The sequence below is a fragment of the Porites lutea genome, unplaced genomic scaffold (assembly GCF_958299795.1).
Source record: "Porites lutea unplaced genomic scaffold, jaPorLute2.1 SCAFFOLD_37, whole genome shotgun sequence".
In the NCBI taxonomy this organism is placed as follows: Eukaryota; Metazoa; Cnidaria; class Anthozoa; order Scleractinia; family Poritidae; genus Porites; species Porites lutea.
Genome location: NW_027332297.1, coordinates 85,580 through 98,219, shown reverse-complemented (window position 1 = coordinate 98,219; position 12,640 = coordinate 85,580). Strand labels below are relative to the sequence as shown.

General features: G+C 39.8%; 2 protein-coding genes across 2 annotated transcripts; both read left to right on the top strand.

Annotated features, from left to right (window-relative positions):
• Positions 1 to 386: 386 nt before the first annotated feature.
• On the top strand, positions 387 to 1,751 carry LOC140925431 (uncharacterized; the record flags this gene model as incomplete). The annotated part of the gene is given in 1 exon segment (XM_073375394.1): positions 387 to 1,751. A coding segment is annotated over 1 exon segment (1,025 nt), but the record flags the coding sequence as incomplete, so codon positions are not given.
• Positions 1,752 to 11,734: 9,983 nt separating this feature from the next.
• On the top strand, positions 11,735 to 12,409 carry LOC140925441 (uncharacterized). The gene has a single exon (XM_073375404.1). It carries the CDS (start codon positions 11,735 to 11,737, stop codon positions 12,407 to 12,409), a length of 675 nt encoding a protein of 224 aa, XP_073231505.1.
• Positions 12,410 to 12,640: the final 231 nt, after the last annotated feature.

Genomic DNA, 12,640 nt, shown 5'->3' with positions numbered 1-12,640 from the left:
AAAATAGTTGACCAAAAGGTTTCTTTTGGCAAAACATGAAGAAATCAGTGACTTCAGTTCAGTTTGAAAATGAATCCTCGATATTTACAGTCCTCTGCTCTTAAGGATGGTTGCTTGTAACAACAACAACCAGCTTTATTACCAAAATGAAAGGTTAAAATTTTACAATACAATATATTAATACAAAAAAAAAGTAATGATTACTCAGGATAACTAAAAAGCTAATCGAGCTGAGTAAAACTAAGTACTATTGTAGTTACAACTACCTCACTTCTTTTTAACCGTAGTCCAAAATCCTCAAATATTAGAGGAACATAAAAGGATCAGTCCCTCTCGCTTTTGAGTCCTCAGACGGGATACTTAGTAATATATATTTTACTATGTAGGTGTGCGCAAGATTATGGACGCCCGTGGATGGTCTGGACATCTTCTGGCTCATGTTCACAAGAAGTGGGCCCTTGGAGAGATGACGCAACTTGAATGTCTGGTCAATGGAGCCAACGGCATCTGGGCGAGCGTCTGCGAAGAAGGAGCGGCACTTGGTCACGCGTGTTCTACTGTCACCCTGATGAATCTTGTGCGAATGGGTAACACCAATGTCCAGAATAGTTACAAGTGTACACAGCTGAGGGAAGCCGCATCTAACGTGACTAAGATCACTACCGGGATGCCCCCTCATCCCAAACAGGTTATCTACGGTGAAAGGGCGTTGGATTTGGCATTCGACTTTGGAAGCATTGCTGGTGGTACAGTTGGAGAGACCGACTTCAATCTGGCCGAGTTCTTTGGAGAGGAGGCTCCAGTTAGAATCAGCACTCTGTCGTCCGACCGCATGATCCACGAGAGGCTAGTGGATCTGTTTGGTGCAGATCCGCAGTTTACGATGGAAATGGCGCATACCATGAAAGAGAAAATGCTGGAAGATCTGACCGGCAACAGGAAGGAAGAATACATGAGTCCAGTGGGCATCGCTCTCCTGTTTGATCGAGCAGGAGGAAAACTCACCGCCAAGATGGCAGAGGTGATAGAAGAGGCCGAGGTGAAAAGTGTGCACGCCCAGAATCTCATTGAAGAGGTCCGCAGGATCTGGGACAAATGGGACATCCAGGAAGATAAAGAAGTTGACGGCCTTCTCAAGTTCCATTCCTTCTATAATGGCTTCATGGCTCCCTACTTTGGCTGCTTTATTTGTCGGGATACGCTGAAGGCGTTGAAAGCAATCAATATGGATAAAGATGGCTATATCGACTGGTACGAGTTCCTGGTGTACCTGAAATGGGCGATGCGTCAGTATCCCAACATTAAAGATGCCGATGAGCTACTGTCCGTGGCTTTCCGTAAGGGCATCATCCCAGCCATGCAGGATGAACTACTCCGGAACCCGCTCAAGAGGATAGGGAAAAGTTGTTAAGCTTTCTACTAAAGAGATCACAAGTCTCTTAACGGGCTCTGAACTCTATCTTTTTTTAGGTTCGGTATTGTGAAATGGGAAAATTGCTGCTACAAAATTTAGTCTAGTAAGATTTGCACTACAGTCTGTATTGTTCCATATAAGCCAAAATATTGAAATTCAGAGTGAAATCTTTTTAATTTTTGGGAAGGTGATTGGCACAAAAGGTATTATTTTTGCTGTATGAGGCGGCTTTTATCTATAAGGCATATGAAGTAAGCATTCAAGTAGTGTATTCCGACATAACAATGTATACTTTGGTTATTGCCAAAAACAAATAAACTATAGGGCATAAATAACAGACTTGTCCCATTCTTGTTTCCCTGCCAACGGATTTAACTGTTGTTCCAAATGGAGCAGAAGAGCCGGACATTACCGTGGTAAAGCACCATAGACTGCGTTAGATAACTTAACGACCAGCTCAAAAGGAATATGTTTAACAATGAACCCTTGCGAGCTTTTTTTACTGTACAAGGACAGAGCCGGGTTCAGGTGCCTTTCAGTGGTGTGCAGCAAGGGGTGTAGTGTCCTTAGGGCTAAGAGCTCGGGTGCGAGTTCGAGCCAAGTCTGGGACTGATTTTAACTCTCTTGCTAAACCACTTTCCTCGGTACTTTGTCTCAGTATTAAGGCAAACAAATTGGAGCTCCATGATACCTGAATTATGATTTTCGCGAATTCCACTTGAATTAAAAAAACTTACTTGATTTGAATTTCGCATATTTTTATTTCCAGGCCATTACCACATGATTTTTGAGTCTTTTAAATTTGTTAATGGTTCACTGGAATTTATGTTAATATCATCCAACATACTTTGCTGCCCTCTTAAGTGTTACGACTATGAAGACACGGAAACAGTCCCATATTGCAAAGAAACACAACCGTATTTACAAACTCCGATCAAAAGACACCCATCGACCAGTAAGAGCGCCTATACCCTCATCTCTATTATTTTATAATAATAACTACTTTTATGCCCTTCCCCTGGTCGAAAGTTCATATTCTCTGCCGTCATTGGGCTGCGGTTCCCGAGCTCGTTTACTGGGCGATACAAATACACAGAGACAGAATTTATTTGGAGTAAAATTGGCTAAGGGCATGGCCCTAAGCCGATTTCAGAGGGTGGGGGGACACCTGAAAGCCGTATCTTGGCTGGGTATTATGTTTTTAATGCAAATATCTCGTTTACGTTTCAAGCAATCAAGCATCTCTATGCTCATTTCACATATCTATGTTTTGGGTCGTTTTGTAAATTTTTTGGTGATTTTTAGGTATATTTGGAGATAAATAGTTTTTCTCAAAGGATTAGTAAAATTTATGGAAATAGGAAATTTTGAAGATTTGGTGTCGTTTTAAAATTAGAGTTTGAAGTTAAAAATTGGTAGATACACTCTGGCTGTGTTATTCGTCCTTTCCGGCATTAACTCGGTCGTAATTTAACACAGAATTTGCTGATCTTCTCACTTTTAGGATGCTCCAGGTCACTTATCGTGTTCTCCCTAAACAATTGTCCCTTTGCCTTGGTTTTGGAGGCTGGTAATGGGGCAGTGGCAGGAGCAATGGGCTCCCGGGCAATGGGCATTACGGGAGAATAATGCTCTTGAATTAGCCAATCAGAGCGCAAGTCATATCAACTACAAAATGATTTCATATCACATAATGCTTTTTAATTATTGCATGGCTGAAATATCAGGCAGAACCAATCCGTGGGAACAGGCTTTATTACGGGTCCAATCATTTTCAAAACTTTATGAGTAGAAAGTGGAAATTAGTTCATTTCAATACTCGCTTTTAAAAGCTGAGTTGTTGTAACTTAAGCTTCTTTTTCCCCTCTTCAGGATTTAGTCGAGTTTGAACTAGCATCGTGAACAAATCGGTCTTATCATATCAACAACGAGTTATATTATAAGCACAATAAAGATTCCGTCAGGCAAGAATAAAAGAGCCATCAAAAATAGTCTCTCCTGGCACAAACGCCCAGTTTTAAGAGCTAGTTATATAATGAAACCAATTCAAGTAAACAGCTGGTCACTGCATATATATCTCTGTGTGGTCTTGATCAAATTCCAGCGACATTGCGTATTTCACTCGCAATCGCGGTCACTATAGCATCCAGGTTTTCATTAGCGTGTATGTATTATTCTTAGCTTAGGATCTGGACCACAGCAATAGAGCATTTGTTACTTGAAGACAGTGTAATTGAGGTTTAGGTGTTAAACTGCAGATTCTGCTGTAAAATAAAAGAAAAACACTTTAATTAAGGTTTAGGTGTTAAACTGCAGATTCTGCTGTAAAATAAAAAAAACACTTGTACTTGCTTTTCCAGTATCGATGTTTTTAAAAACTTTTTAAAGGCAAACTCTGACGAGCCTTTTGCGAACAACAGTTGACGTGGAATGCCTGTGCACTTGGTCACTTGTAAGATCATGCGCTTGTCACCGCTCATAGTACGCATGCTGATATTATTTGTGAAATGTTTTAGATTTTTTAACTGAATTTTCTATTTGGGCGGTATCTCGCATGGGTCCCTCGGTCTCGTTCGTGCTTTCCCATTTGGGTGTTATATCTTTTCTTTTGTTTATTTTTCTTTAGGATATATTATTCATGTACTATAATTGAAACCCAATAAAGCTTTAAAAAAAATTTAAAAAAGTGATTCCGCAATATCTTTACTTAATAAATTCTGCTGCACTTGAGCGTTTTTTTTTCATTACTAGAAAACTCATTTTATGATAGGCCATTTTACAGTTGTCTGCTCAGTGACCTGGCCTTTGAATGGCAGCGAGGTTAGAATTGACCTTGTTTTGATACAGACCTCTCTGCTTTTGTTGTGTAAATTAAGTTGTTCTAATGCTAACCAGGGCATTAACATGACAAAAGCAAAGAAGTCTTTGCTGCCATTCAAAGGCCAGCAAAATGCAGGTCACTCAGCAGAGAACTATAAAACGGTCAAAAGCCGATGAGCAATGGAGAATTTTAATGAGGCGTCCCTCATGTTTCAATAAACTAGGCGTGAAGGGAAAATATTATATCTTTACGTAAGCATAACAGAGCATAAGAGTGACGCCTTTAGAGCATATATATATAGTTGGACATCGAAAAACACTGATTAGCATGGCATAACAGTAAAAATTTACCACAACGTGTAAGCCCTTACCATGCAGAGGCGGATCCAGGATTTTTCTTAGGAGGGGGTGCACCTCTAAGAAATGACGTCACTGATCGGTGAGGTTAACAAATTTTAAACGCGAATACGAAGAAGAAGGCTTTGTCTCACGGGGGGGGGGGGGTGCACCCCCTGTACCCTCCCCCTAGATCCGCCCCATCTTACTCTTGATCTTGATAGAAGACCGTAACAAAACATCAGTGATCTGACTAGGTTCATTTATACATAAGGTTACCGTGTACCTTTAGGGGTGTCTCCAGTACAGCAAAAGGAGCTCCTCGCGATTACATCACAGAACTATTCGAAAATTTTATTAAGCTTTTTTCGGGAAATGAATTTTTGAAATTTCCGCAAAGGTGGAACCGTAACGAAGATATAAATCACCAACTCAACACGATTTTTACATTATATTTACCACAGTGTGGCAAAACAAACAAAAGTCTCTGTATTGTTTTTTTTTTTTACGATATTTGCACTTAGATTAAATTTGTTTAACCGGAGACCGGATCTTCACAAGACAATTCGCTAAAATTGTGAATTGAGCTAGCCACTCAGATAAGATTATTAGAATGAAGTGCAAGGAAGTAAGGCTTAAAGTTATACACAATTCTGCTTTGACACCCTCTCTTTTAGAATTCAAATTCTTACCGCGGACCGTACGTACATAATAGCAATATCTGCAGTTTACCAAAATGGAACACTGAAAAACTCTTTGACATCAATGAGAAGCTACTGAAGTTGATGTTTTGAAGGTATATTCGCTTTTGTAAAATAGACAAGATAAAAAATATATAAATGGGTCATTACTAGTGGCGGTTTGATCGTCTTTTCTGCTTACGTGTAATAAATGTACGAGTAAGATATGAGCTTCCAAACCCCCTTATTTGTTTTTTAAGCTACTTTTTTAATTAATGGCCCAAACATCCCAGACAACAAACACAAGCCCAACAAATAATGTCTTTATGGAGATGTCATATACATTGTTATCAACCTATCGAAAGTCCTGACTGTGAGCGAATATGTGCACGCGTTTTTTTCTATTTGTAATGTTAGGACCTCGCTTTTTTTCAGTATCTCTGGCTTGCATATCACGACAAAACGAAATTCTGACCTCTCTGTATTGGCCGTTGACAAATTCAGCAGGGAACTGGGGCGAGTTTCAAATTTTCACCAATCGATAAACTGACACCATCAGTACCATCACTATGAAAGATTATGTTAACATTGGTCATTTGACCAAGTATGGTGCTTTTAGAGTGAACAGAGACCAAGTTATGGACCTTGAAATTTGGTTCAAAATCCATACAAACGTCTCTAATTTTGAGACAGCGTCCCCCAAAATCATACAAACTTTTACAAATTTTATGATTTCCGTGATACTGTTTAAAATGGGATAACATAGCAATTTTCATCTCAGCTGTTTTCAAATAGTAGGTGCATGGCGAGATTCTACGGTTGTCACAAAGTTGATTATTTGGTTTTGGGGGACGCTGTCTCAAAATTAGAGACGTTTGTATGGATTTTGAACTGATATTTCAAAGTCCATAACTTGGTCTCTATTCACCCTAAAAGCATCATATTTGGTCAAATGACCAATGTTAACATGATCTTTCATGTGATGGTGTCAGATTATCGATTGGTTAAAATTTGAAACTCGCCTCAGTTCCCTGCTGAATTTCGGAACGGTCAATCTGGCGGCAGACATTCAGACAGCTTGTTCTGCCCTGTGTAATGTGTAATGGGTGTGTCAGGATGCTGAAATGACCGTACACATGTTCCTTTTTCGCATTATTCTCGTCTATTCAGTCCGTTGCCTAAAGAATGACATCACCAAAAGAACAATAAAATCATATCACCAAAAAACGATTGTAAATTTCGAGCCCCCAACAAAATCATTGTAAAACTTATTACTGGATCATCAAACGGTTCACCAAAAAATCACGGAAATCAGCTAAACTGGGTTGGGTAAGAATATCTCTTGGATTCAGTTTTCGTGCTTCATGTCAAGTAATGTGAATAAGTCTCACAGGAGTTCCATTGTTTCCGCTATTGTTTAGTCGAAACAAAGAACTGTATGCATATTAAATGTTGGGGTTATACAGAAATCTTGCCCAGAGCTACTCCAAAATTTTATCAGATAGATTTTCCGGGAAATGAATTATTGAATTTACCGCGAAGTTTAAAGTAGCCAAGGTATAAATCATTTTTTTTAAGTTCCAGCATAACACGATTTTTATATTACGTTCACCATGGTGACGAAAGTCACACAGTGGAACCCCGCCTTACGACCACCCCGTTAATACAACCACCTTGTTATTATGGCCACTTTATTCTGGCCCGAAAAAAAACCTCAGCCAGTCATTTTCCTATTTAAAGAACCCCTTTAATACGACCAACTCGTTAATACGACCAGTTTTCCACGGCCCGAAGGTGGTCGTATTAACGGGGTTCCGCTGTAGTTATTTTTACAATATTTGCATTTATAATAAATTTCTTTAATGACAGAGCGGGTCCTCACAAGAAAATTCGCTAAATTCTTAAACTGAGCCAGCAAATCTTCTAAGATCATTAGATTAAAATCGTTACCGAAGAGTCTTTTGATTTGCCAGTTCAAGAATAAAAGAGACACTCCCTGGCTGGCAGTACACTGTAAATCAGAAAGATCTGTTTTAGCCCTAAAAATAGGGCCGATTCGGTGAGTAAAATACAGTCCTATTTTTGGGTCTAATTTGGCTCCCTTAAATCAGGGCCAATACAGTTCAATTAGCTAGGGCTGATTTGGCCCTTGGGCTGAAATGGGCCCTAACGTGGGCTGGAATAGCTTTTTGATGTAGCTTTTTTGGCCCAGATTACGCTCAAATGGCTCCAGGAAGGGCCGAATCAGACTTTCGCCAGCAGGGCTGAATTGACACTTTGGGGCTGAAACAGATCTTTTCAATTTTCAGTGTAGAACTACCGAGTGTGGTTAGGATTTGGTGTTTATCGTCATACCGTCCAACGACCATTTTGTTTACTACTTTCAGTAAATCCGTATTGGAAATAAATATTTTTCTCTCACAATGGTTTCTGTTTACCTTTCATTTTGAATTACAACGAAGCAATGATTAGACATAAGGACTCCTCCAGTAAGCGAGACATCATTTTACTCAATTCTGCTATGATGCCCTCTCGTTCAGAATTCAAATTGTTAACCCGAAAAATTTAGTTAAGAATAGCTCTAATTATATGCGTGGTTTTGCAGCATCTGAGGTTCACCTGGAACGTTCATGAATAGTAACGCCCCCAGTGTACCAAAATGGGGCAAGCAGTCTTTGACCTTTCTGTGAAGTTACTGACGTTGAATTTTTGAAGGCATTTACTCTTGTAAAATAGACAAGATAGAAAGGGGTCAATACTAGCATTTTATCGTTTTTCTGCTTACGTGCAGGTTTACGTGTAATAAATATACATGAGGAAGATATGAGTTTCCATATAATGTTTTTGCAGAGTGAATCCAAGATAACAACTTTCTAAGCCATTCAGTTTCTTTAATTTGGAGTTTAAGAGAATTTTATAAATGAAACATAGGTAATTTCTTCATATTCCGTTTTGGTGTTCTCCGGCGTTTCTAAGAGGTTAAACGTTTCTAAAAAATATTAGACACTGCTAATTATCATATAAATTGTTATCAAGCTATCGGAAGTCTTAACTGTGGGCGAATCTGTGCGGAAAAAATATCCTTGTAAGTAAATCCCATTGAGACCATTCAACTTCACTTACATTTGTTTCCTTCTGCTGGCGTTTGTTTCTATTTCTAATGTTACCACCTCGCTTTATTTCAGGTCCTTGACTGGAAACTTAGGAAACGAAACTGCTAACAAGGCACGCGTTACTAGCACAGCACATTCCAAGAAAAAATTCTCATCCGGCTGTTTGTACTGGCAGACATTCAGCCAATCCGGTTCTGTCCTGTGTAGTAATGGGAGGGTCATGATCGGAACATAAAATGACTTTATCGCTTTTTACATTAGTTCTCTTCTATTGAGCTTGAGCACTTCACAGCACCCACTGGTAGAGAGGAAGGCTGAGTTTTTTTTTTTTTTATATCATATCATTCGGTAAGTTTTATTACACTTTTTGTCACCATTCAGGTTAAGATCGAAATTCTTTCGACTGCAAAGAGCTAGCCGTAGAAAGTAACAAGCGCCTTACTTCAGTGTCGTCTTTGCCGCTGCCACGTCTGTACCGTTTAGCCTGCAAGTCTCGGAAAACCCGAAAATGTTGCCTGATAAAATACAGTCGACAGCTCCAACATGCCTTTTTGATAAGCTTACAGTTCGGAGAAAAAATAAAGAGACGTGCACGTTCTTCGATGGATGAACTGATACCTGATTCCACTTATCCAAACTTCGTCTTAGGATTTCAGTTATAAACACCATCAATTTAAATCTCTGCAAGGATCAAGAACTGCCTCAGGCTCAAGTGCTTTGAACATCTGGATCGGAAGTTAATAATGCTACGGTGGTGTTACAAATCCAGCAGTTTCTGATCCCCTTGCCGGAAACTATTCGTTTAGAACTGATTTCAATAAATATCGTTACTTGAAACCTTCTATTGTAAGTCATTTACGGTAATTTTACATTCGGTGAGAGCGAAACAAAAGAATGAGTGAAGCGATCGGGGTGGGCCAGGGAGCCTCCCTCGCTTCTCTCAGGCTCATCGGGAGCCGATTCGTAGACTAACGTAAATGTTTGTTGGTTCAGTTTAGATAACCAGTGACCTAGATAGCGAAAGTATAAGTTCCAGATGTTTACAGTATTTTCCGGGCGCCATGTTAGTAGAGCACAGAGCTCCACCGACATGGATTGGGTTTGGGGAAAACGCATAGGCTTAAAACTTGGAGAAGTGTCTTCTTTACCTCGTACTAGAGCGTTACAATTTCTTGACTTTGTCCACTGAATAGTTTTCGATTTATTTGCGTGACAGGGAAAACGATCTATACGGCCGACACATTAATACTGGAGTTCAGGGGACAACAATCAGGATTTTATCATTAACCATTCAAATGCCTTTTTTTCCGGATCCTGTTACGAAAAATGATGCTAGCTCGATTTGGGATTTTGTTACGGCATCACGTTTTATTTTCATTATCGTTTGTAATTACATAATACTCAGTGGACTTGTGGTTATCCTACACCGTTAATTTTACTGTTTCTAATTGTAGTTTTGAATGCATTGTAATATTTAGCCTATTTTAGAGGGTGTAGCTACGGGAGGGATGGTCCTGGGGTGCCCGTGATCCCCCCTTTTGCAAGCTTGTATTTAAACAAAGAGCCTACAATAGGTGTGGAGGTCACATGACAATCTGGTGAGTGCCCTCACTTTGACACAGTGTGATCCCCCTTGGAAAAATCCTTGTTGCGCCCTTACAAAAACCAATTATTTTTAATCCACACGTGACAGCACCTTTTAATGAATAAACCGGACAGGCTAAACGTCTAAATAAAGGGTTTGAAGTGGAGGAAGTTCTCTGTTTGCTCCCTCTTCACAGACTATATATCTGGGGAGAGAAGTAGAAATAAAATTGAATGAAACTTTCGACAGGCCACTCTGCTGTCTTCGAAGGATAAAAATTTTGTGATACAATGGAACGTTAAAATCTGAATTACAGTAAGAAAGTAATTCGCATAAACTAAAAAATATTCATAAAGAGAATGTTCGGAAGAATGCTAAAAGTACTAAAATTAGTGAATTTTTTAAAGGAATATTGTCTCGGGAGTGCCGGGGCATGAATTGTTGTAAGCCTCGACAGTTTTGGCCGTGTGCCATGATTCCATTGTCTTTCGATTTCTGGTGCAATTGTTTTCTTTGTCAATGAGTCTTAGAATTGTCAAAGTCAATAATATGATCAAAAGTCCATGCATGTTTTGCGACTTTTGAACCTTTATCGAATGCTCTATATATGTCTGGATTTATGAAAACGAGGCTAAGGGATGGATATCACGCACTAAGCGGACGTTTTTTCCTCGCCAGAAAGGAAAGAGGGCGATATGAAAATTAAAAGGAAAGTCAGTCTTTTTTCCCTTCTTTTACCCCTTTATCTTCCTTTCATTGCCGTCCTGTCTCTATTTTTGGCCCGTTTACATGGCTTGAAAGCGACCTGAAATTTAGTGAAATCGAGGTGAAATTGATATCACGCACTAAGCTTGCGTTTTTTCCTCGCCAGAAACTATCTCCAAAGGGGACGATATAAAAATTAAAAGGAAAGTCAGTCCTTTTTTCCTTCTTTTACCCCTTTGTCTTCCTTTTATTGCCGTCATGTCTCTATTTTTGTCCCGTTTTCATGGCTTGGAAGCGGCATGATAGTTTATAGAGATCCAGGTAATATAGGGGTTACAGGGGTAGGGCTCTTTAGCACCGTTTTCATAAATCCAGACATATATAATTTTATTATGATCAATCCCGGTAACGGATCCTCGACATTTTTAGAATGGTGGGAGTTTCAAGGTCTTTCAACAATTCCGTTTTTAGGCCTTCGTCTCTACGTTTCTAATAGTCATCAGAAAAAACGCTGTAATTATCATATATACCGGCTGTTTCGAAACTGTGTTTTTTTCTAAATTAATAGACGATTTTACAGTTTTCTGCTCATTGACCTGGCCTTTGAATGGCAAAGAGGCTTGAGGTGACCTTGTTTTGATAAGGCCTCACTGCTTTTTTGTGCAAATCAAGTTGTTTAATGCTTATTAGGTGCATTGACATGAGAACTAGTTGGCCTCCTGCCAGTTGGGATTCTTAACAATGTTATGTTCAATTGGAAATATTTGTTTCAGTTGTTTGGTCGGCCCCACTAGCACTTGCGCTTTAAACACTGCCGAGGGTAAATAAAGGTCTTATTCATTATTACAAAAGCAGAGAGGCCTGTATCAAAGCTAGGTCACCTACGGCCTCGCTGCCGGATCTTAAGACCAGGTCACGGAGCAGAGAAGTGTAAAATGGTCTGTTGTCCACCCAAAGAAGATAAAGAGTGCTAGTCTTATTGTTAGAGGGTAACTTACTAGACATACAGAGTATAACTTGGAAGCCAGTATCTCTAAGTATGTTTTCCGTAAATATTTTGCAGCTTTCAACTCAGTGAAATATGCCATTTGGAGACGTAATAAAAGAAGTCGGTGAGAACATTGCCCAGGAGAAATGCAAACGAGCTAGACTGAAAGACCTGGACTTGATTGTACTGGACAACTCAATCCGTGAGAGTACCGTGGGTCAACTCAGAGGACACACGCTAGAAAACAAGTGGAAGATTTACAACGAGGTGCAAAAATGTGGATTCAAGTTTATCATCGTAGCAGCCTTCTCACACATGACACGGGTCGACGACACCTTCCTTCGTGAGCTCGTGGACAGAGGAGAAGACGTCAGCAACTTGTTTGCCTTCACTGAAGTTATCGAAGCGGTGAATGACGGTATCCCTGACACCAAGACTACTCCAGTGGGCCTGAGTAAGATGAAATCGCTTGGATTGATCAATCCCATCATTGAGATAGATCTCGCCATCGATTCCATTAACTGGGAGGTCTTCACTGTACAGGACATGTGCAAGCTGCTCGCAAGAAGGATTCAATGGAGTAGAAGGATGCTGTCCCCTGATGCCAAGATTATGGTTAATCTACGAGACTTCCCTGACTCTATGGTGTATCAGATGGAGCGATTGTTCACTGTTGTGGACTTCTTGGGATCCTTGCCCGCTACTGAGCGTCCCTTTGGGCTTCTGTTCTCCTTAGAACTCTTTTCATCTGTGCATCTTTTTTCTTAACAGATTCTTCGCCCGTTTTCTTGGCAGATTCGAGTTGTTTTTCATGTGTGGCTATTTGCGAAAGAAGCTCTCTAAATCTCTCCATAACATCCTGTCGTCTGCCTTCCTGGGATGTCATAATCAGGGAAAAAAAACAAAGAAAAGTTTTGAGTCAAACCTAATATCATATGAAGTTCTAAGTTTTAAGTCTGCGGTCAAAATCCTAAAATAACGTTACTTTTCATCTACAAG